We start from the raw sequence: 23,858 nt of genomic DNA, 5'->3' as shown, positions 1-23,858 counted from the left end.
TTTTGAAAAGACATTTTATTGCAACTCTGGTTAAAATATAAACTTTGTGATTAGACCCAAATGACAAAATCTCCACATTAACAGATATCTTCTAGGTTGTCAATTACTTCCAAGTAAAGTCCTAAATGGCCATTATTGATGGAACAGGTTCTGGAAATGGGACAATTTTGCACTGTCCATCAGATCCCCACACCCAACAGTACAGTAACTTTAAAATCTTAATGAATCAAGATGGATAGGAGGGCAGTGATGCCATTGTGTATCTCTGCCAAGGAAGCTTCACATCTACCCTGAATCAAATTGACCGAGTTGAAACCACTGAATAACATGGAATGTTTTATTTTGTAACTGCTGATCAGGGACCCTTTTTCACTGCTGTATACAGGAACTTTTCTGAATGCATGATTCTAATCTTCGCTTATAGTCACAATCAGCAAACCATGAAGCTAAATAAATGAAGTGAAAAACTTGCTTCAATACCAATTCACTTACCAGTAAATTCATGGTCTTTGCAACAGAAAAGGCTTGTGCCCAACAACCAAAATATAGAACCAAGGACGGCAGAGGTTTTACATTAAATTGTACCCATAACCCAGTGCCTGCTTTTTCCTGCTGATTCATTATTAATTTGGGTTACCAAGGGATTCACCAAATGACTGAATATATACATTTACTGAAGTTCTTTCATCTGTCTGCCACTCACTTCCCAATGCAGAAATCCCAATGGGGAATACGAGCAAGGATGTGTAGCACAATTGAAAAAAATCAGAAGTTACTCTCAAAATGTCCCTTTCCACAATGGAGAAAAAGAAAACAGGAACAGGAGGCCATTCAGCCCTTCGAGCCTCTTCCACCATTCAATTAGAACATGGCTGATCTGCATCTTAACTCTGTATCTACCCGCCTTGGTTCCATAACCCTTAATACCCTTGCCGAACAAAAACCTATCACTCAGTTTTGAAATTTTCAACTGACACCCAACCTCAACAGCATTTTGGGGCAGAGAGTTCCAGGTTTCCACTCCTCTTTGTATGAAGAAGTGCTTTCTGACATCACCCATGAACGGCCTAGCTCTAATTTTAAGGTCATGTCCTCCTTGCTTTGAAATCACCGTACAGGAATTTTTTGGGGTGGGGGGGTTGAGGTGTAGAGGAAAGATAGGGGGGGAAATAAATTGAAATTTAAAACAGTGATTAACTTATACATCATTTGGCAGGTAATTGCAGCTACACTTCAGTAAATCTACTTTTCTTGGGACCATTTTCCATACATCTTCATTTAACTGTCAGTAATGTAAGTGGCAACATAATCTTTTAAAAAAAACAGCTGTAATATGCAACGACACTGAAAGCAGTTACAGCAATCCAGTTTGGAACTTAGATTTACACAGTAGGTCGAATACATGAAGCAAATTGAAAAATCACTTAAAATCCTTTGGCTGGTTTATTCAGAAACTGCTTGCACTATGGTTAATTGTACAGCTTTGAGCAAGCAATTCCTTATATACAAACTAACAGCACAGTATATTGCAGTAAAAATTAAACATCTTCAACTTAAAAAAGGCATATTGCATTAAGAACGTTGCTGACACGTCAAAATTAAGACAGAATTATAAAGAAAACAGTGGTGTCACTTGTGATATTTCAGTTTTATTCCCTTACAAAGAACAAAATAGTGTCAAAAATAATTCAAATAAGCCCAGCAAGAGCTTCACTTGGCAGTGGAGACAATATGATTTATTTCTCAAAGACGAGAAAGTTGGATTTGTTTTAAATAGTCTTTCATTCTGTGAAAATTCAACCTGACCATTCATCTGAAAAAGGTTTTTAAAAAGTGTGTTAACAACTTTCAAACTGTAAATCATATATCCATCATTTTGAATTTCATTACTTGTAAGCTTATATTACAAGAGAAGAGGTGGGGACAAAAGAAGAATAAAAACTCGGCACTTGCACATTAATCCATGTACACTAACCCATACTTGGATACAATTTTTTTATAATGATTAGTTGAAGAGGATGTAGACAGCATCAGTCATAAGCATTACCAACTCTTAGCGCCTCAACTTCCTCAGGTGCCGCATCTCAATAGATACTCACCAAGAGTATTGCAACAAACTTGTTATTTTTCTAATATAAAGTTATAATGCACAAAAATGCTGCATCTCTCAAAATATTTCCCATTACACAGGATCTTCAGTTTCTGGAATGTTCCAATTAACCAGTTCCCGTACTGATAAACGAGACTGCTACAAGAGAGACGTTTTGGTTCAGGAACTGAGTTTTGTCGATTCTGGAGTACAAAAATACATCGAAGTTAAATCGTTCTTGCAAGTGTAGAGAAGCGATATTTAAAAAAAAAAACAAGTCCCCACTAAACAGACGGCCACAGTTTGATTTGTTAATAGGACTTTGGTGGTAATTGCTGCTTGTACATTCCCGCCAAGGCTTTGGCGGCACTGTAGATCATCTGTCTTCGAGACATCCCGGTAAGCATGATGTGCCAATCAGTCCGATTGACCTGGGGTATATTCCTCTGCATCACTTCACCTAGAGTCACCATCAGCCCAGACCATCTCAGATTGTAATCAGTTGGTGTGAGGTTTTGTGCCTGTTTTTAAAAAAAAACACGTTCCTGTTTTAAGCAAATGCACCAAGGGCACTGCAGAGCCAACATTTCCTCCCAAATGAATTGAACGACAAACATAAATACTGATCCGCACTTCACAGGTTCATCCGAAAATGCCACGCCCAATTGCAAAATTGAAACTGTGTCCTATCCTTCCAACAGCATCATTGTATCAAACTACAAATAGAATGGGTTTGTTCATTAGACCCCCTTATCCCCAAAATAGGTTTTCTTGTCTGCGCTCAAGCAGAAAAGAAACCTGGCTGAGGACATGTACCAGATTGTACTTTAAAAAAATATTGAATTAAAAAAATTTAGCATTTAAAAAGGACTACATAGAGTTCATTTCTTAGAGCAGAGAAGGTTAGGGGGGGATTTAATAGAGGTGTTCAACATTGAAGGGTTTTGATCAGAGTAAATAAGGTGAAGCTGTTTCCACTGGCAAAAGGGTCAGTAACCAGTGGACACAAATTCAAGGTAATTGGCAAAAAAGGAGAGATGAGAAGAATTGTTTTTCCCCACAGCGAGTTTTTATGATCTGGAATGCACTGCCTGAAAGAGCAGTGGAAGTAGATTCAATAGCAACTTTCCAAAGGGAATTGGACAAATATTTGAATGGGGTATAGTGGGGGCGTTGGACTAATTGGATAGCTCTTTCAAAGAGCCGGCACTGGCACAATGGACCGAATGGCCTCCTTCTATGCTGCTTCACTGTGATTCCAATGGTAGGGGATAAATCAGGTTGCAACACCTGATTATTGATTTAGAAGCTTTTCTCCGATACTTCCCAAGAAGAACGGCATAAAATAAGAATGGTGGAGAACTATGTGCAAGGACAAGCTTATTTACAAAATGATCAAAAAGAAAATGAACTTTCCAATACAAATATAAGTAAACTGGCAAAATAATGTACCATTCTATAAAGTTAGTTCTGTTCAATCAAATATAGCATTCAAGAAAATAATTAATAAAAGTCCCACGTTAAACTATCTAATTCGCTTGATGGAGATTAAAGTTGAGTATCACAGGATTTTGCATTAAGATGGAGACTTTAATACCACAAAGATAATTTACATCAACAGATTACTCAAGAGGCAAGTGCTTTTAAGTGTATTTTTCTCTCTTCTTTACCAACCGTTCTCCCCACTCTCGAACAATTCATCAGTATCTAAGGTCAATCAGTTAATACCAAGTGAGTTTGTTAAGAGGACATCCTCACTTCCATTTCTTTGGATTTCAGACCAGTGACAAACTACTTGTACCACGGCAGCTTTGAAGTTGCGCTGTGGAACAATAAATATGAACTCAAGGCATGTGTCTGAAATTCTTCGGGCTGCTACTTTAGCAGAGATAGTAAGTAAAATGAGAAGTTAATGCCTGCATTAACTGAGAGGAGAGAGAAATTTCAAATAAATACGAACATGTACAAAAAGGGCGACAGGAATAGACGTCTCGTCCATTGACACCGTCCCAAATTAGAAAACAATAAAAGATGGCTTGTGACTGGGCTCCAAAGGCAGTTTATGCACATTCGTAAAACATACAGCACAAAAACAGGCCATTCAGCCCAACTGGTCTCTGTCGATTTGTATGCTCCACATGAGCTTCCTCCTATCCTCCTTCATCTCACCCCAACAGCATATCCTTCTACTCCTTTCTCTCCCATGTGTTTATCCAGCTTCCCCTTAAATACATCTATGCTAGTCACCTCAACCACTCCTTATGGTAACGAATTCCACATTCTCACCACTCTGAGTAAAGAGGTTTCTCCTGATTCCTTATTTTAGTGACTATCTTATATTTATGACTATATATACATATAATAATTTATCTAAAGAGATTCCTTTTGGCCAGATTACCAGACCACATCTGTTTCTTTCATAGCATGCAAGTACCTAAACAACTTTACAAAGAAGTCTCACAGCTAGTTTGTGTTCTTTAAAAATCTTAAACACTTTGGGCATAAATTTAACACACAAAGTACCTACCCCAAGTTTCCTTACCTTTAAAATACTGCATGCTATAATATATATATTACATTTGTACCAAAATCCAAAATGATGTACATAAATATCATATCTATGCTCTGGTTCAATACAAAGTTGAGTGATCATTTTAATTACTGGAACAACAGGGTATTCCATTACTCACTGCCGATGTCAAAGTGAAACATTTTAAACTGAACCAGAGTCAGATTTTAAAGCGGCAGTTATTTTCTGAACGAGACCAGTATTAATGAGACAGACTGACCTGTTGCACATATTGTAAAGGCACTGGTGTTGCCTGTGTGAAATTTTCCAAACGAATACCATGCACAGGATCTTCAAGAATCAGACAACCTATGTCAAACCACCTGGAAAACAATGCTTATAAATGAAGGCTGGGATAATCACATCTGGTAACTCCAGGGTGCAAACATCAACTGTGGACAATGTAAACATCAAATTACAGCAGCAACATCAGATTTGCACTTTTTAAACAATGAATTTGAACTCTCTCTGCCCAGCGGGAATTGGGCAGAACGGGTGGGGGAGCGGTTAAAATCCAAGCAGTATCACTCGTTTACCACTCTGCTGTTATTTTACCGCCCTGGGTCTTTTCCCCTGGCCAGCCGAGGCATCGTTGTCTGATTTGCTTCACCAGCCCCATCGGTCCCGCCCAGACTCGGCCGAGAGCCTCAAACACCATCCGGGTTTACTACTACAGTCCCCGACTTTTATAGCATGCGCATTTGTGTGAACGCGATTTGCCCGCTACGTGCGCGGCAGCGTTAATAAACATTTTAAATCATTATCGTTAGCTGCTCTTAGATGGCTGCTGAACATAATTTGCATAAAGAAAACAGGAGATGTTTTAACTCTCAGATGAAAAAAAAATTATCTACCACCAAATCTGCCAGTATTTTACCTCACAAACTAAACTTCTGTCAAACCCACAGTTTCACATTTGAAGGTAAAGCTTAGGAACAGGAGGAGGCCGTTGAGCCCCTCGAGCCTGTTCCGCTATTCAATTACATCATGGCTGATCTGTACCTCAACTCCATTTACCCACCTTCAAGTTCATCAATTCCTTATTTCCTATTACAGTCTCATCTGCATATATCTTTCATGGGCCCACATTATCCTTTGACACATACACAAAATATTTATAAAACCTTTTACTGTGAGAACATGTCAAAAATTAGAAGTAGGCCATACGGCCCATCAAGCCTGCTTTGCCGTTCAATAACATGGCTGATCTTTGCCCTCAACGCCACTTTCCCACATGATCCCCATATCCCTTGATCCCCTTAAGAGTCCAAAAATATATCTATCTCAGCCTTAAATATACTCAACGACTGAGCATCCACAGCTCTTTGGGGTAGCAAATTCAAAAGATTCACAACCCTCTGAATGAAGAAATTCCTCCGCATCTCAGGCTTAAAATGGCTGACCCCTTATCCTGAAATGATGCCCTCTAGTCTGGACTCTTTAGCCAGAGGAAACAGCCTCTCAATCTACCCTGTCAATCCCCCTCAGAATCTTATGTTTCATTCTTCTAAACTCGAGAGTATAGGCCCAATCTTCTCAATCTCTCATCATAGGACAACCCCCTCACCTCTAGTGAACCTTGGTTGCACCACCTCTAAGAGTATGTCCATTCTCAGAAAAAAACAAAAGCATGCACAGCATTCCAGGTGTGGTCTTACTAAAGCCCTGTACAACTGTAGTAAGATTTCTTTATTCTTACTCGAACCCCCTTGCAATAAAGGCCAACATGCCATTTGCCTTCCTATGTGCTTGTTGTACCTACATGGTAACTTTCTGCATATAAGGACAACTACATCTTTCAGAACACCATTAATTAGTTTCTTGCCATTTAAAAATTGTTTTTCTATTCTTCCTACCAAAGTGAATAACCTCATTATACTCAGTCATCTTGTTGCCCATTCACTTAACCTGTCTATATTCCTTTGCATGCCTTATGTCCACCTCACAGCTTACTTTCCCACCTAGCTTTGTATAGTCAGCAAACTTGGATACACTGCACTCAGTCCCTTCATCCAAGTCATTAATATAGATTGTATATAGCTGTGGCACCCCAGCACGTCAACTGGAAAATGACCCATTTATCCCTACTGTTTTTTGTCCGTTCACTAATCCTCTATCCATGCTAGTATTATGGGGTAGAATTTGGCCAGTACAGATTTCTGGCGCACTCACCAGAGGTGTGCTGCTTTTGTCCACCTTGAACTGCTCCAAAAATCTCAGGCCGAGTTTGGTCACTCCCCAGCCTCTCCTCGATGGTGGTGTAGCATGACCACTGGATTCAGGGGCGGAGCCAGCTTCCAGCACTGAAAACAGTGCCGGGATCTCTGCACGTGTGCTAGAGTGTGCGCGCATGCATAGTAGCTCCTCGCCACCAGAATCTGAGCGTGTGCGCTGCAGACTGTGTGGGAGGGGCCAAAGCGTGCTGCTCCTATCCCTGGCCGAATGGTCTCCCTCATCGGGGCCCGCTGCCTTCCCGGGCTGTGTTTTGGTAGGACTTCTATTTTTTATGTGTTATTGATTGATTGATTGCTTATTACTTTGGTCTTGGTGCTTTAGGTGCAGGGTTGCTTCTATTTTTTTATTTGTTAATTAATTGCTTATTACTTTTTGTACTTTGTTTAGTACTTTGTAAGTCTTGGTGCAGGTCCTCTCAGCTTCCTTGTATTTTTTATGTGTTATTGAATGCTTATTTTTGTGCTTTGTTTAGTGCTTAGTGCTTTAGAATGTACTTACCTGCGCTGATTTCTTAACTCTCTGCAAGGGTTTTCTGTGCGGGCCACAAATGCTGGCCTAAGTTAGTTTGGAGCAACAATTAGCTGTCCAAACTGGCTTAAATGGACAAAACAGGCATAGGTGGCTGTAACGCCCCCTTTTGAAAAAAAAAACTAAACTAAAAAAAATCCTAACTAACTCACTTACACTGGCACAAATTAAATGTGCAGAATGGGGATTTTTAAGATACTCCAGAAAAATCAAGTTGCTCCAAAAAAAAAAAGAGCACCTCCTGGCCAAATTTGGGCCCATTATCCCTTGCAAGTTTATTTTTTCATATTCCAGTTTTGCACCCATTACCTTCTTTGTATTCCGTTGTTGCTTTTTACAGCTCTTGCAGTATGCAGGATTTCCACTTTTCCTTGCATTTGTTCCCTTTTTTTTTTAAAAAAAGCTTGATGTAGTCTCTTACCTCATTTGTTGACCATGGTTGCCTAACTACACAAGTGGAACTTTCCTGGTAAAAACATTGCTAGATAATTATTTTAAGAGGGAGATGCTGCTTACTTGTCTGGGAGCAATTCTGCAATGAAGTTCTCAATGGAAACCGTCACCTGTTTTTCATGAATCATTCCTGACCGCCGCAGACTATCTATCCTTTCCTGGGCTCCCTGGAGAAATATGAAATAACCGCACATTAAATGCAACTTCAACTTTTCCACTTCATTTCATTTTGCAAAAATTTGTTGGTAATTTTATTTGAAGGGTAAAAGATCCAAGTTGCCATGACCTTGAAACAAGATCAGGGATGTTTTGACAGCATTTCAGAAATGGGCAATTAATTGGGGTCGCTGAAGGATTCTTTTAAATCAGATTATTGTAGATTGTGCCTAAATATGATCCACAATTGCATGATTAAAGTCCGATTGCAAGACTTAATGGCGGCAAAATTCAACTGTGGTGGAGGTGCAAAACAGGCAATAGACAATCAGCCAGCCGTTATATACCTCTGTCCCGATTTTCCTTTCCATTGGCTTTGTAGGTGCTTGTTTTATTTTGGTATTCTGCACCCTCTAGTGGCAAGTGTAAAATAGTCCCTAGGCATAACAAACAAAATCAAGTCCACGATATTTCAAAGTTAAGGTAAATATAGATGAAGGTAATTCGGCCCATCCATCTTTTTTTAAAAAACCCTACAGTTGCCCATTATGGGGTTATTGTTTCTTATAGGATTCTAGGCTTTTTGTCTTCATTACTCGACCTAGAAGTCCATTTCACATGTTGGTCACTCCTTGTGCGAAGAACTTCCTGACATTGGTCTTAAAAAAGCAATTTACTAATTGGAATCCGGGTCCCCTTGTTCTACTCTTGTGTAATTTTCTACATCTTCCATATTTCTAGATGATCACCAAGTCTCTTTCCCAAGGCTGAATAGCCCAAGGTTCTCCATTTTTTGTCTCCTATAAGGCCTTATTGCTAGAGGTCAGCCTTGCGGTTCATCTCTGAACTGCCTGCAGGGTTTGACTGCCTCCTTTGTGTCTAGACCGGGATGCAGTACTACATAGAATTACACAAGAATGTACAGCACAGAAACAAGCCATTCAGCCCAACTGGTCCGTGCCGGTGTTTATGCTCCACACGAGCCTCAGCCACCTCGCTTCATCTCACCCTATCAGCTTATCTTCTATTCCTTTCTCCTCCTGTGCTTGTCTAGCTTCCCCTTAAATGCATCTGTGTTATTTGCCTTCACTACTCACTGTGGTAGCGAGTTCCACATTCTCATCACTCTGTGCATAAAGAAGTTTCTCCTGAATTCCCGATTGGATTTATTACTGACTATTTTATATTTATGGCCCCTAGTTTGGTCTCCCCCACAAGTGAAACCATCTTCTCTACATCTACCCTATCAAACCCCTTTAATTTGAAAGACCTCTATTAAGTCACCTCACAGCCTTTTCTTTTCTAGAGAAAAGTGCCCCAGCTTATTCAGTCTTTCCTGATAGTTATAACCTACTAGAAAAGTTTAAAGTGGTAGAGATTCGGGATAACATTTGGAAATGGGTAAGAAATTGTCCAAATTGTGGAAGGCAGTGGAGTGGAAGAAGTGCTGGTCAGGTTGCCCTGGGAATAGGTGTTGAGACTCCAATTTTTAATTTACTTCAATGACTGGCATTCAGAAACACTGCAAATAGATCTAATTCACAGATTATGGCAAATGAAGGGCTAGTTAATTTGAGGAGGCTGCACAAAATGAATTGGATACCTTTGTAAGAATAATGACAAATGACATTTAATGTGGACATGTGAAAAATACTGGTCAGGAGAAAAAGCAAGCAAAATAAGTACATCACGAAGGATGCCAAAATAACTGAGGACAACATTGAGAGATCTAGGGCTTAATTTCCCCCACCATAATGGTGGCGAAAATTAAGCCCTAGATCTCAATGTTGTCCTCAGTTATTTTGGCACACTTCATGATCTACTTTTTTTTGGTAACCGCTGTTTTTTTTTGAAAAAACTAAAATCTCCAAGTTTCACCAAACATTTTGCGCCATCGTAAACTAGTTACAGCCGATTTTTTTTTAGTTCCTGATTTTTTGACATCATTGGGGGGAACTGTGTAATTTCTGGCCGTTTAAGCGAGTTTGGCCGAATACGATTTTTTCAAAAACGGCACAGTGCACCATTCTGAAAAACCTTACCTAACAAGAAAATCGGTGCAGAAGATCGAGTTCCACAGCCAGGATAGGAGCAGCAGAGGGGGGCTATTCGGCCCAGGATAGGAGCGGCAGAGGGGGGCGGAGGCGGGTGTCCTTTTGGCCCGGGATAGCAGCAGCACCGGCACGGGGGGGGGGGGGGGGGGGGGGGGGGCTTTCGGCCCGGGATAGGAGCAGCACCTCCTATTGTGAAGAGGCTAGGGGCAGCTTGCTACAGAAAGATGCTTGTGCAAGTTGCTGTTATTTATACAATGAGCTACCCAGAGGCAGTCAAGGACGATGGAAAGCAGTAAAGCAGTTCCTTCAAATTAAACATAGAGCTTAGTTGAAACAATGAACAGCAGTTGTGTGTCTGTTTATTCTTGCTGTAATGGAACTGCACTGGCACAGAGGGTGGAGGGCCTTTCGGCCCGGGATAGGAGCAGCACCGGGGCTCTACAATTGCTTATGTCTTGTGTATGTTTCACTTTCCAGCCTCAGCTGTTCAGTGTGTCCCGCGTTATCCTGGCAACCTCCGTTTTTGGCGCAGACCTTAAGCTCCACCCACAGAGCTTAAGGACAATCTGTGCCACGCCAAATTCAAAATTTATCAAAAAATTTGCAACTTTTTTTTTGCCGCAGTCAGTCATGAAAAAATTAGACGAACCTCTACAACTGCACCAAAAATCGGCAATGTGGAAAATTGACCCCCTAGACTGGAAATTTCAGCACGTCCAACCACTCCAAAATAGCAGGGAAACGGAGCAAATAGATTGTTGAACTACATCGTTAAGGCAAAAGACAAGGCAGAGAAAGTCGCTGCTTAAACTGTATAATGTGCTGGGTAAACCACGCCTTGCAGTATGGTGCACAGTTCTGGTCTTCATCTTCTACATCAGGAAAGTTGATTTTAGCATTTCTTATTAATTGGTAATGATAAGTATGGGTGTATTTCACATTTTAATAATTCCATTGAGTTTTATTCAATGCATAGAGAATCATAATATTCAACTACAAATTTCTATTTGGGAGTGGGTCAATTCAAATGTCATTTGAATGTGAACACCAAGATTCATTGCTTATATTGCTAGTCTATCACCTATGGTGTTGGGCACAGGGAGTCAAGACCACATATAGCCTTCCGGTGAAGAGGGGCTAGAGGGCAGGGGGCAACATAGTTTTTTTTATGAGATTTTGCTGCATGCAAATTGGTTGCAGCGTTCCCTGCATTATAACAGTGACTGAGCTTCAAAATACTTAATTGATTGTAAAGCGCTTTGGGACATCCTGAGGCTGTAAAAGGCGCTATATAAATGTAAGTATTTCTTTCTTTTAATTGCACCAGTACATGCAGTCTTAATTCAGTCGCCATTTGTAGATGAGACAGCAATGTGAGAAGTAGTGTTCATCGGAGCACAGGAGTCTCTCTGCAGTTCAGGCTGAGGAGCTGGAAGATGCCAAACCGAGACACTACAGCCCCACCATTGACAGGAGGGTGTCATTTATAGGACAAGTTTGCACGTCAAGTAACAAGTGTCAGCAATGTCTCAGTCGTAGCACTCTGACTGGAGTCATGAGGCCATGTGATCAGATCGGCCATGATCTTATTGAATGGCGGAGCAGGCTCGAGGGGCCGTATGGCCTACTCCTGTTCCTAATTCTTGTTATGTGTTCAAGGTCCACTCCAGAGACTTGGGCACATTATCTCAGCTGACATTTTGAATGTAGTACTTCCAGGTGAGATGTTAAACAAGCCGATGGGGCACCAGTGTAAGTGGACGTGGAAAATCCCATGACACTAACTGAACAGGAGCTGGGGGGGGGGGGGGGGGGGGGGAGAGTGGGGGAAGGGGCCTCTTCCAGTGTCCTGGGCAACATTTATTTTTTAACCAACACCACTAAAAATAGTATCTGGTGATCTATCTTACTGCTGTTTTGAGATCATGCTGTGCACAAATTGGCTGTTGCACTTGCCTACAAAACAATAATTACACTGTTTGAAGACATGGACAGGAAAAGGGTTAAATGCATGTTCAAAAGTACAACAGAACTCAAGCACAGAATTTCATTTTTTTACAATCCTTTCTGAAATGCAAGCTGGGCCTCAAGAAAAAGGTAAGCACCTGCATGATTATTGTGTCCAGTGTGAAGAGGACCATACATGGAACATTGTGAGACTTAAGAGAGTCCGGTGGACCTCGAAGGAGGAAGATAAGTTGTAATGGAAAAAGGAAGGGAAAGCATTATGCGATTAAGTCATCTCGCCTATGTCAAATCAATAGTACAGCTTTTGAAACATCCCAAAAAATAATAAATCACAAAACATTCACAAGATCCTTTTCTAGCGAATCGCTGCAAAAGATTAAAAAATCAAAACTTTAACTTACCTTTTTTGCAGGTCTTCATACCTACTCCGCTGTCCCAATGGCTGCAACACAGTTTTTTCCCCAGATGGAGGAGACTAGAACTAGGGTTCACAATCTCTGAATAAGAGCTTGGCCATTTAGGGCTGAGATGAGGAGAAATGGCTTCATTCAATGGGTTGTAAATGTTTGGAATTCTCTACCTGAGAGGGTTGTGGAGGCTCAGTCGTTGCGTATATTCAAGAGAGAGATCGATAGATTTTTGAATACTAAGAGACCAAGAGATATGGGGATAGTGCAGGAAGGTGGAATTGAGGTGCAAGATCAGCCATGATCTTATTGAATGGCGGAGCAGGCTCGAAGGACAGAATGGCCTGCGCCTGCTCCTATTTCTTATGTTATGTTCTTATAATGTTTTCCCTTTCCTTTCCCATTACATTGAACGCTACAGCACTGAAACTGGCCATTTGGCCCATCAAGAGAATCTGAGCTCTCTGCAGCCGATCCTAGACCTATTTTAGTGGTTACAGCCACATGTGGAGGGCAAGAAGTGAGACACTGAGCCCTAAACTTTGCCAAATATGTGTCACTTTTTAAAAACTCAATCCTGTGTCCATAATGTATCAGAACAAGAGGAAAACATGTGAACTATGTTCAACCCATATTGTACTTGTAAAGTCCTTACTCTACAGTATGAAACCACACGAGGCACATTCTGGGGACAAGGTCACTCTGTGACCTGAACTCTTTATTCACAGGACTCCAAAGACAGTGACCTTGCGTGGGACCTCCCTTTTTATACCTGAGTGATCAGGTAAGGAGTGTCTTCCACAATTTCACCCCTTGTGGTCAAGGTGTGCATCTAGGTTGAGTGTATACAGTAATACATTGTGGTTACATACATGACATCACTAATGAATAAAAATATCTGAAGGTCAGTCTTCAATGTGAAATACGTTGGAAAATAAGACTCACCTTTAATCCTGCTGCATAGCCAACTGGCTGTGGGGCAATATTTGATTGGCCAGCTTCCCCAGTAACGGTGGCCAACCCAAACATTTCCTGGAAAGCATCCCGAATAGCAGTCACTTTGACTTCTTTATTGGAAGTTACCAAAACATCCAAATCACCACCTGATTCTGGAGGGAGGGGTGGGGGAAACAGACAAGTAAATCAAAGGGAGGGTTCCTTATATCAAGACATAGAAAGCTAAATAAACCAGCCAACCAGGTAATATCCAATCACCTTAAGCAAGTATACTCTATCGCAACGCTAAGCAAAAAATACTAAGCTAACTAGGGCTAAAACACCTGCATTAACATCTGTAAAGTCAGCACAAAGCAGTTTCACTTTACAACAATACTGAAGTTGTAGAATAAACTGTAGAATATAGAAGTTGTAGATGCGCAAGAGGTCAGGTGAGCTCCGACTCTGGACTGAAGTCTCCTGCAGAAGGGAGCCTCATTCTGCTCATCAATGACGCTACACTTGCACCATAAATTCAGCCAAAGAGTCTGTCTCCGTGCAGAATGATACAGCACATGTTTTAGCTGCTTGAAAGCCAGTTCTAGGACTGTTTATAAATTACACAGAATTTACAGCACAGAAACAGGCCATTCGACCCAACTGGTCCGTGTCAGTGTTTATGCTCCACACGAGCCTCCTCCCACTCCATCAGCATAACCTACTATTCCTTTCTCCCTCATGTGTTTATTTAGCTTCCCCTCAAATACATCTATGCTATTCACCTCAACTACTCCATGTGATAGTGAGTTCCACATTCTCACCACTCTCTGGGTAAAGAAGTTTCTCTTGAATTCCCTACTGAATTTATTAGTGACCATCTTATAATTATGGCCTGAGGTCTGATGAAGGGTCATCGACCCAAAATGTTTACTCTGTTTCTCTCCACAGATGCTGCTTGACCTGCTGAGATTTCCAGCATGTTCTGTTTTTATTTCAGATTCCAGCATCTGCAGTATTTTGCTTTTGTTATAATTATGGCCTCTAGTTTTGGACTCCCCACAAATGGAAACATCTCTACATCTACCCCATCAAATCACCAGTCATAAACCTAAAGGCCTCTATCAGGTCGGCCTTCAACCTTTCCTTTCTAGAGAAAAGAGCCCCAAGCCTATTCAGTTTTTACTGATAGTTTGTAACCTCAGGCTAACTCTCAAACCCATAAACAGTAGAATCTTAATCCATGTAAGGAGATATTAGGACAGGTGACCAAATGCTTGGTCAAAGAGGTAGGTTTTAAGGAGAGTCTTGAATGAGGAAAGAGAGAGGCAGAGGTTTATGGAGAGAATTACAGATCTTAGGGCTTGGGTGGCTGAAAGCAAGGCCGTCAATGGTGGAGCGATTAAAATCGGGGATGCGCAAGAGGCCAGAATTAGAGGAGGGCAGAAATCACGGAGGGTTGAAAGGCTAATTTTTGAATAGTCCAAGGCCACAAGTGGTAAAATTATTAGTTAATCGACCTTTCCTCACATTACAACAGTGCGCCGTTTCCAAAGCACTTCGTTGGCTGTGAAGCCTTTGGGACGTCCCGAGATCGAGAAAGGCGCTATATAAATGCAAGTTATTTATGTCAAGAGGTAACATTGACAAATGAATGATCAAGATTGGTCAAACATAAAATAAAAAGCATTAAATAAAATAGCAAACATTGCTGACACATACTGCTTTATCAATGGCTTCACACAAATAATTTACAGCAATTATTAGTGAGTCACTCAGAGAATCAGACTGGTAAAGAACCACGGGGGCAGCTCAAGACAATCACAAAATTAAGCCAGTTCAACATAAACTAGGTTAGTGTTCAAAGGGATCACAGCCCAAAAACTATACGAGTACCTCGAATGAACTATAAAGACTTGAAAGACTTGCATTTATATAGCGCCTTTCACGACCACCAGATGTCTCAAAGTGATTTACAGCCAATGTACTACCTATAATGCTTTCAAGCTAATGTATTTTACAAATCAAACAGAACCGTTTGTACAAAACCAAGCATTCAGTGGACAAGAACTTGCATTTATTCAGTGCCTTTAACCTAGAAAAACATCCAGAAGCCCTTCTGAGACAATTTTTCTTAAAACCTGATACTAAGCCAAAGGTGGAACTATTAGGAGTGAGGTCACAGGTGTGTTTTCAGAGGGGTCTTCAAGGAGGAGAGGTGATGGGGTTTAAGAACGGAATTCCAGAGCATGGGACCTAGGCAGCTTAAAGTGCAGCTACCAATAGTGGGTCAAAAGGAGGGTAGGAACCGTCGCAGTACTCTCTGGAGGGAGCTGGGGAAGAAAGAGATTTTTTATTCTGTGCTGCCTGCCTTTGCTCCTTTGCTTCTCATACAACACAAGGGTCTACAGCTAGGGTGGGAATTAATGATTTCTGTTAATATAAAACAATCAGTGGTGCAGTTTCCATTGAAAGATTAATCACTGTTGAAAGCACTTCAGCACGAGGTTGGAATCAGAGGAATGGAGAGCTTGTTGGGGAGGGCGTGTGGGGATTGGAATGCTGGAGGAGATTATAGAGATAGGTCAAGGCGAAACTACGATGGAATTTAAACATGAAAATTATAAATGTGAGGTTAGGGAACCTGGAGTCACTGGTGACGAGAAGGGCTATGAGCGAGCGAGATTTGGTGCAAAGTAGTACACGGGCAGCAGAATTTCAAATGAGCTGAAGTTTGCATAGCATTGGAGGATGGGAGGCCGACCAGGAGAGCAGTGGAACAAGTAAGTCTAGAGGTAACAATGGCACAGACAAGGGTTTCAGCTGCAGACGGGCTGAGGTGGAGGTGAGCAATGTTATGCAAATGGGATTTGATGAACTCCATCATAGCCATTCCCATTTAGTTTGTGTTTCAAACGATTAAGCGCAATAGATCGGAGTCTTTGGTGCATTATACTTACTGATGTAGGGAGCCATGCCTGGATCCAGGGTGGTGATCATGGACTCCACAGAATGTTTCGTTTTATCCAAAACAGATTTCACAACTGAGTTTCCTGCCACACCCTAAAAATAATTAGTGAAAACGAATGAAGCAGAATAATTTGGCGAGAATATCACAAACACGATCAGCAACAAGTGGTCACAAGAGATGGCCTATTTATGTTTCAGATTTTGATTACATAGAATGTACAGCACAGTAACAGGCCATTGGGCCCAACTGGTCCATGCCAGTGTTTATGCTCCACACAAGCCTCCTCTCACCCCTCTTCATCGCAACTTATCAGCATGTCCTTCTAGTCCTTTCTCCCTCATGCACTTATTCAGCTTCCCCTTAAATTTATCCATGCAATTCGCCTCAACCACTCCTTGTGGTATCGCGTTCGACATTCTCACCACTCTCTGGGTAAAGTAGTTTCTCCTGAATTCCCGATTGGATTTATTACTGACTCATATTTATGGCCCCTAGTTTTGCACTCTCCAAGTGGAAACATCATCTCTACGTCTAGGGGGTACGGTAGTATAGTGGTTATGTTAGGTTATTGGACTAGTAATCCAGAGGCCTCGACTAATAATCCAGAGACGTGAGTTCAAATCCCACCATGGCAGCTCGGGAATTTAAATTCAGTTAATTAAATAAATCTGGAAATAAAAAGCTAGCATCAGTAATGATGACCACGAAACTACTGGATTGTTGTAAAATTCCATCTGGTTCACTAATGTCCTTAAGGGAAAGAAATTTGCCATCCTTACCCGGTCTGGCCTACATGTGACTCCAGAGCGACCGCAATGTGGTTGACTCTAAACCCTCTGAAATGGCCTAGCCGCTATGACAAAGTCAGCACTGTGGGAGTACCTTCACCACAATACGCAGCAGTTCAAGAAGACAGCTCACCACCACTTTCTCAAGGGCAATTTGGGATGGGCGATAAATGCTGGCCTTGCCAGCGATTCCCACACCATGCCCACGTGAATGAATAAAAAAAAAATAACCCTATCAAACCCCTTCATTATTTTAAAGACCTCTATCAGGTCACCCCTCAGCTTTTTCTTTTTTTACAGTAAAGAGCCCCAGCCTGTTCAGGCTTTAACTGATAACGTAAATGGTTGATGGTTTAGCTTTTTGGCCGATATAAATGACAGCCCGTTTTAACCGTGGATGTTTTAAGCAGTGGATACTGTAGTTTCTTCATACCATACTCCCTACATGGAGGATCCCACACAGGCAAAAAGGGACCTGAAATGTTGGTAGTAAAAAGACTTGGATTTACATAGCACCTTTCACGACCACGCGACGTCTCAAAGCGCTTTTACAGCCAATTAAGTACTTTTGGAGCGTAGTCACTGTTGTAATGTAGGAAATGTTTTAATGTAGTACTAATCAAAAGGTTCCCATGTTTGTACATTCTCTGACTGCCCAGCGAAACCAACTTCCCTGAATTTCAACACTGAAATCTGGGTTCAATTCCACAATCAAATTTGATGCAAATCTCTTCTTTTAAAAAAAAACAGCTACAAGGGTCCCAAGTGAAACAATATAAGGCACTCACACCTGCTATTTGTAGGCATGAGCCCACCACACCAGCTTAATGCATAATTTAGCTGTACAAAACACAAAAGTAATGTACTAAGATTTAATTAGGAAACATTACCATGTATCAAACCCACATTGTAAACTTGACCTGTGAGTGCCTCATGATAACATTGAGAATAAAAGAAAATGATGAGAAAGAATAAAATGTTATTTCTTTCCAAACACAAATATAGATACACAGGAACATAGGGGCCAAGTTTTGGCCTGAGTTGCTCCTGTTTTTTTGGAGCAACTGGTTTAGAATGGAGTGTCTTAGAAATTTGAATTCTCGGCATTTAGTTTGCTCCAGTTCTAGTCACTTAGAACAGTTTCACTTTGGAACAGAATTTTTTTTTCAAAAGGGGGCCTGTCCGGCCACTTACGCCTGTTTTCAAAGTTTAGGCAGTGAAAACATACTCCAAACTAACTTATAATGGAGTAAGTGAAGATTTTTGTACGTTCGAAAAAACCTTGTCTACACTTTAGAAAATCAGGCGTAGGTTACAAATTAGGTGTAGGGAATGGGGAGGTTTAAAGGGAAGTTTACCAACATTAAACACTTCAGTTTTACAAATAAAGAGCCATCATCAATAATAAACGATAAATACATCAATAAATCAATCAAAAAAATTAATAAAATTTTTTTAAAAAAAATTAAAAATCAGTAAATAAAACATTTTCTACTTACCGACTGCAGCACCGGGAGTCCTCCAACAGCGTGTCTCTCTCTGTGTGTGTCTCTCTGTGTGTGTCTCTCTGTGTGTGTCTCTCTGTGTGTGTCTCTCTGTGTGTGTCTCTCTGTGTGTGTCTCTCTGTGTGTGTCTCTCTGTGTGTGTCTGTGTTTCTGACAGCGAGGGGAGGGCAGCGGAGCTCGGTGGGGGACGGAGAGAGCGCCGCGGAGCTCGGTGGGGGACGGAGAGAGCGCCGCGGAGCTCGGTGGGGGACGGAGAGAGCGCCGCGGAGCTCGGTGGGGGACGGAGAGAGCGCCGCGGAGCTCGGTGGGGGACGGAGAGAGCGCCGCGGAGCTCGGTGGGGGACGGAGAGAGCGCCGCGGAGCTCGGTGGGGGACGGAGAGAGCGCCGCGGAGCTCGGTGGGGGACGGAGAGAGCGCCGCGGAGCTCGGTGGGGGACGGAGAGAGCGCCGCGGAGCTCGGTGGGGGACGGAGAGAGCGCCGCGGAGCTCGGTGGGGGACGGAGAGAGCGCCGCGGAGCTCGGTGGGGGACGGAGAGAGCGCCGCGGAGCTCGGTGGGGGACGGAGAGAGCGCCGCGGAGCTCGGTGGGGGACGGAGAGAGCGCCGCGGAGCTCGGTGGGGGACGGAGAGAGCGCCGCGGAGCTCGGTGGGGGACGGAGAGAGCGCCGCGGAGCTCGGTGGGGGACGGAGAGAGCGCCGCGGAGCTCGGTGGGGGACGGAGAGAGCGCCGCGGAGCTCGGTGGGGGACGGAGAGCGCGCCGCGGAGCTCGGTGGGGGACGGAGAGAGCGCCGCGGAGCTCGGTGGGGGACGGAGAGAGCGCCGCGGAGCTCGGTGGGGGACGGAGAGCGCGCCGCGGAGCTCGGGGGAGGGGAAAGAGCGCGCCGCGGAGCTCGGTGGGGGACGGAGAGAGCGCCGCGGAGCTCGGTGGGGGACGGAGAGAGCGCCGCGGAGCTCGGTGGGGGACGGAGAGAGCGCCGCGGAGCTCGGGGGAGGGGAAAGAGCGCGCCGCGGAGCTCGGTGGGGGACGGAGAGAGCGCCGCGGAGCTCGGTGGGGGACGGAGAGAGCGCCGCGGAGCTCGGTGGGGGACGGAGAGAGCGCCGCGGAGCTCGGTGGGGGACGGAGAGCGCGCCGCGGAGCTCGGGGGAGGGGAAAGAGCGCGCCGCGGAGCTCGGGGGAGGGGAAAGAGCGCGCAGCGGAGCTCGGGGGAGGGGGGGGGGGGGAAGAGAGCGCCGCGGAGCTCGGGGGGGGGGGGGGAGGAAGAGAGAGGAAGATAGCGCCGCGGAGCTCGGGGAGGGGGAGAGAGCGCCGCGGAACTCCGGGGGGGGGGGGGGGGGGGGGGGGAAGAGAGAGCGCCGCAGAGCTCGGGGGGGGGGGGGGGGGGGGCCTTATCCAAGCAGCCCCAGTGAGGCCATTCGGCCAGGGCTAGGGGCTGCGTGCTTCGGGGCCTTCCCACAGTTTTGGGCGCCTGGAGCTACTGCACATGCGCGCCCACTGTAGCGCGCAAGTGCAGAGGTCCCAGCACTGTTTTCAGCGCAGGGACCTGGCTCCGCCCCCCACAGCTCGTGCTGCGCCGCACCCAGCTCCAGAGGACCTGCAGGGAGCCGGAGAATAGCTAAGATTTTTTTAGGCGCACTTTGTGGCGCGAAAAACGGGCTGCGCGGCCCGAAACTTGGGCCCATAGTAACAGGAGTTGGCCATTCAACCCCTCGAGCCCGTTACACCATTCAATAAGATCATGGCTCATCTGTATCTTACCTCCATTCCCCTGCCTTGGCTGCATATCCTTTTATACCATTGTCTAGTAAACAAAATCTAGCAATTTGAGATGTAAAATTATTAACTGAGCAAGCATCTACTGATTTTAGTGGGAGAATAGTGCACACTTCTCCCACCCTTTGCGATCAGCGTTTCCTAAATTCTCTCCTAACTGATGTGGCTCTGATTTTAAGTCCCCTTGTCCTAGACTCCCTACCAGCATAAAAAGTTTCTCTATCTACCCTATCAATTCCTTTCAAAATCCCCCCAAAACTCAATCAAATCACCCCTTAACCTTCTATATTCCCTGGGAATAGAAGCCTAGTTTATGTAATCTCTCCTCATAATTTAACCCTTGGAACCCTGGTAACATTCTGATGAATCTGCACTGATGTCCTTCCAAGGCTAATATACCCTTTCTAAGGGGCAGTGCCCAGAACATAGAAAATAGGTGCAGGAGTAGGCCATTCGGCCCATCAAGCCTGCACCACCATTCAATAAGATCTTGGCTGATCGTTCACTTCAGTACCCCTTTCCTGCTTTCTCTCCATACTCCTTGATCCCTTTAGCCGTAAGGGTCATATCTAACTCTCTCGTGAATATATCCAATGAACTGGCATCAACAACTCTCTGCGATAGGGAATTCCACAGGTTAACAACTTTGAGTGAACAAGTTTCTCCTCATCTCAGTCCTAAATGGCTTACCCCATTATCCTTAGACTATATCCCCTGGTTCTGGACTTCCCCAACATCGGGAACATTCTTCCTGCATCTCACCTGTCCAATCTCGTCAGAATTTTATGTTTCTATGAGATCCCCCCTCATCCTTCTAAACTCCAGTGAATACAGGCCCAGTCAATCCAGTCTCTCCTCATATGTCAGTCCTGCCATCCCAGGAATCAGTCTGGTGAACCTTCGCTGCACTCCCTCAATAGCAAGAACGTCCTTCCTCAGATTAGGAGACCAAAATTGAACACAATATTCCAGGTGAGGCCTCACCAAGGCCCTGTACAGCTTCAGGAAGACCTCCCTGCTCCTCTACTCAAATCCCCTAGCTAAAGGCCAACATACCATTTGCCGCCTTCACCGCCTGCTCTAACTGCATGCCAACTTTCAATGACTGATGTACCATGACACCCAGGTCTCGTTGCACCTCCCCTTTTCCTAATCTGCCGCCATTCAGATAATATTCTGCCTTCGTGTTTTTGCCCCCAAAGTGAATAACCTCAGTTATCCACATTATACTGCATCTGCCATGCGTTTGTCCACTCACCTAACCTGTCCAAGTCACCCTGCAGCCTCTTAGCGTCCTCCTCACAGCTCACACCGCCACCCAGCTTAGTGCCATTTGCAAACTTGGAGATTCCTTCATCTAAATCATTAATGTATATTATAAATAGCTGGGGTCCCAGCACTGAGCCCTGCAGCGCCCCTCTAGTCACTGCCTGCTATTTTGAAAAGAACCAGTTTATCCCGACTCTCTGCTTCCTGTCTGCCAACCAGTTCTCTATTCACGTCAGTACATTACCCCCAATACCATGTGCTTTAATTTTGCACACCAATCTCTTGTGTGGGACCTTGTCAAAAGCCTTTTGAAAGTCCAAATACATCACAGCCACTGGTTCTCCCTTGTCCACTCTACTAGTTACATCCTCAGAAAATTCTAGAAAAATTGTACACAGTACTCCAGATGTGGTTTAACCAGGGCTTTGTATAGCTGTATAATTTTTTTTGTACTCCTTTGAACGTGACTTTTTGGTCAGTGGGCAAATTTTACAACAAATTAAAATTTGTAATTTAAAAAAAAAAATTTCTGTCCTCTTCTCTCGCTTTATCCCATCTGTCTTTTCCCATCTTTATTTCACTTTCTGCTCCCGATTTAAATCTAATTTATACTTCCTGGTTTAGACTCAGTGGGCCGAAATTACCCACTGCTCGAAACGAGTCGCTCCCGCCATTTTCGATGTGTTCCGTCCGCCCCAATGCATGGGGCGGTCAATCGGGAGAAATTCAGCATGTCGTGCTTTTTTTTGGAGCGGGACGGAAGTGACCTCATCATTGGGGCACAAGTGCCGTCGTTGTAGATGCCACTAGCAGAGCGGAAGTGGGGGCGAGTCGGATTTGCCGATACTCGAAATCATCAGTCCCGCGCTGATGATGGCATCACGCGGGCATGTCACAATGTCCCTTCCTTTCAGTTAACGGGAAGGGCCGCTGCGAACTCTGCAGCCACTTTAGTGGCAAACACTGGATCACCAGGGACGGTTCCAGCTGGGCCAGCAGCCTGACAGCCCAGCCGAACCCACGGGCACAATTATCGGCCCAACTTGGCAGTCGGCTGACAACAAGAAAACATGGCATCGCTGGAAGCACCACCTCCCCTTTAAGAGCGGCCTCGCCGTCAAGCCACAGAAAGGGTACAGACAGCAAAAGCTGGCAGTGGCACCGACCGGCAACGGTGCCGCTCCGACGGGGCAATATTCCGCAGGGCGATTTTGGGAAGGGGTCAGCACGTGCATGACGCGGCAGGAAAACGGAAAGAACAGTCCCCTGCACCGCTCCAAAACTGAGGAAGGGCAATTTCTAAAATGGCGGTCCCTCCACGGAGACTCGGCAGCCAATCCGCATCGACCTGTGGCCGCCGCTTTCAGACGGCCACGGGTCTTATAAAAAGGGGCAATTTCGGCCCCTGCGTGTTTCAGTCATGATTTTTCAATCTGATTGAAGAGCCTCACTGTTGCTTGACCTGCTCACAGATTGCACAGATGCCTTATAGAGGAGCGCCACGCTGGATCAGATGCTGCATTAGAGCAAGTCCCGCTCAAAAGCCTGCAAAAACTTTGCTGTCTGCAAGGTGATCGGCAAGCACCACTCCTTCGCCGCTGACCCCAAAATACAGGCCAAGAGTTATGTCACTGAGGCCTACCTTAAAGAAGCCCCACAGTCCTCCTCCAGAGCCACTTTGATCATAGTGCACAGACATCCTGGGATCTTCAGTCTCCTCTGGGAAAGTAATGGATGAGCCACCTCCAACAGGAGCAGAGGCTCGAGTCATGGCGCTTGGTGCAACTCCTGTCATCAATAAATAAGGAACCAAGTTTGTTGTGTCAGTGTTTAGCATAAATTAAAAACAGTTTCTAACCAATTAAACAATTCGTTTTTTTTTTAAAAACAGCCAAATTGCTCCAGTGACCTCTTTTGGAAGTACTTATACATGAAAGTCATGAGTACAGGATCAGATCAGTTTTAATACTCAAATACTGAAAATATATTTCATAGAATCATAGAAATTTACAGCACAGAAAGGGGCCATTTCGGCCCATCGTGTTCGCGCCGACCAACCAAGAGTTATCCAGCCTAATCCCACTTTCCAGCTATTGGTCTGAAGCTCTGTAGGTTATGACATTTTAAGTGTACATCCAAGTATTTTTTTTTTAAATGTGGTG

The 23,858-nt window shown here is 44.1% G+C and overlaps 1 protein-coding gene across 3 annotated transcripts in view; it reads right to left on the bottom strand.

The window, feature by feature from the left end:
- Nucleotides 1–23,858, bottom strand: part of prrc1 (proline-rich coiled-coil 1) — a 38,826-nt gene continuing 14,968 nt past the window's right edge. For all 3 annotated transcript variants that reach the window (XM_070887099.1, XM_070887118.1, XM_070887108.1), the window contains exons 4-9: nt 23,339–23,484; nt 16,353–16,455; nt 13,405–13,568; nt 7,938–8,041; nt 4,879–4,981; nt 1–2,610 (exon numbers count right to left, since the gene is read on the bottom strand). In XM_070887099.1, the coding sequence (XP_070743200.1) occupies nt 2,401–2,610; nt 4,879–4,981; nt 7,938–8,041; nt 13,405–13,568; nt 16,353–16,455; nt 23,339–23,484 (830 nt within the window). In that variant the 3' untranslated portion in view covers nt 1–2,400. The remainder of the gene's footprint in view (nt 2,611–4,878; nt 4,982–7,937; nt 8,042–13,404; nt 13,569–16,352; nt 16,456–23,338; nt 23,485–23,858) is intronic.

The sequence above is a fragment of the Pristiophorus japonicus genome, chromosome 1 (genome assembly GCF_044704955.1).
Source record: "Pristiophorus japonicus isolate sPriJap1 chromosome 1, sPriJap1.hap1, whole genome shotgun sequence".
NCBI classification, from domain to species: Eukaryota; Metazoa; Chordata; class Chondrichthyes; family Pristiophoridae; genus Pristiophorus; species Pristiophorus japonicus.
The sequence above is the reverse complement of the archived record's forward strand: the minus strand, read 5'-3'. Positions and strand labels throughout refer to the sequence as shown.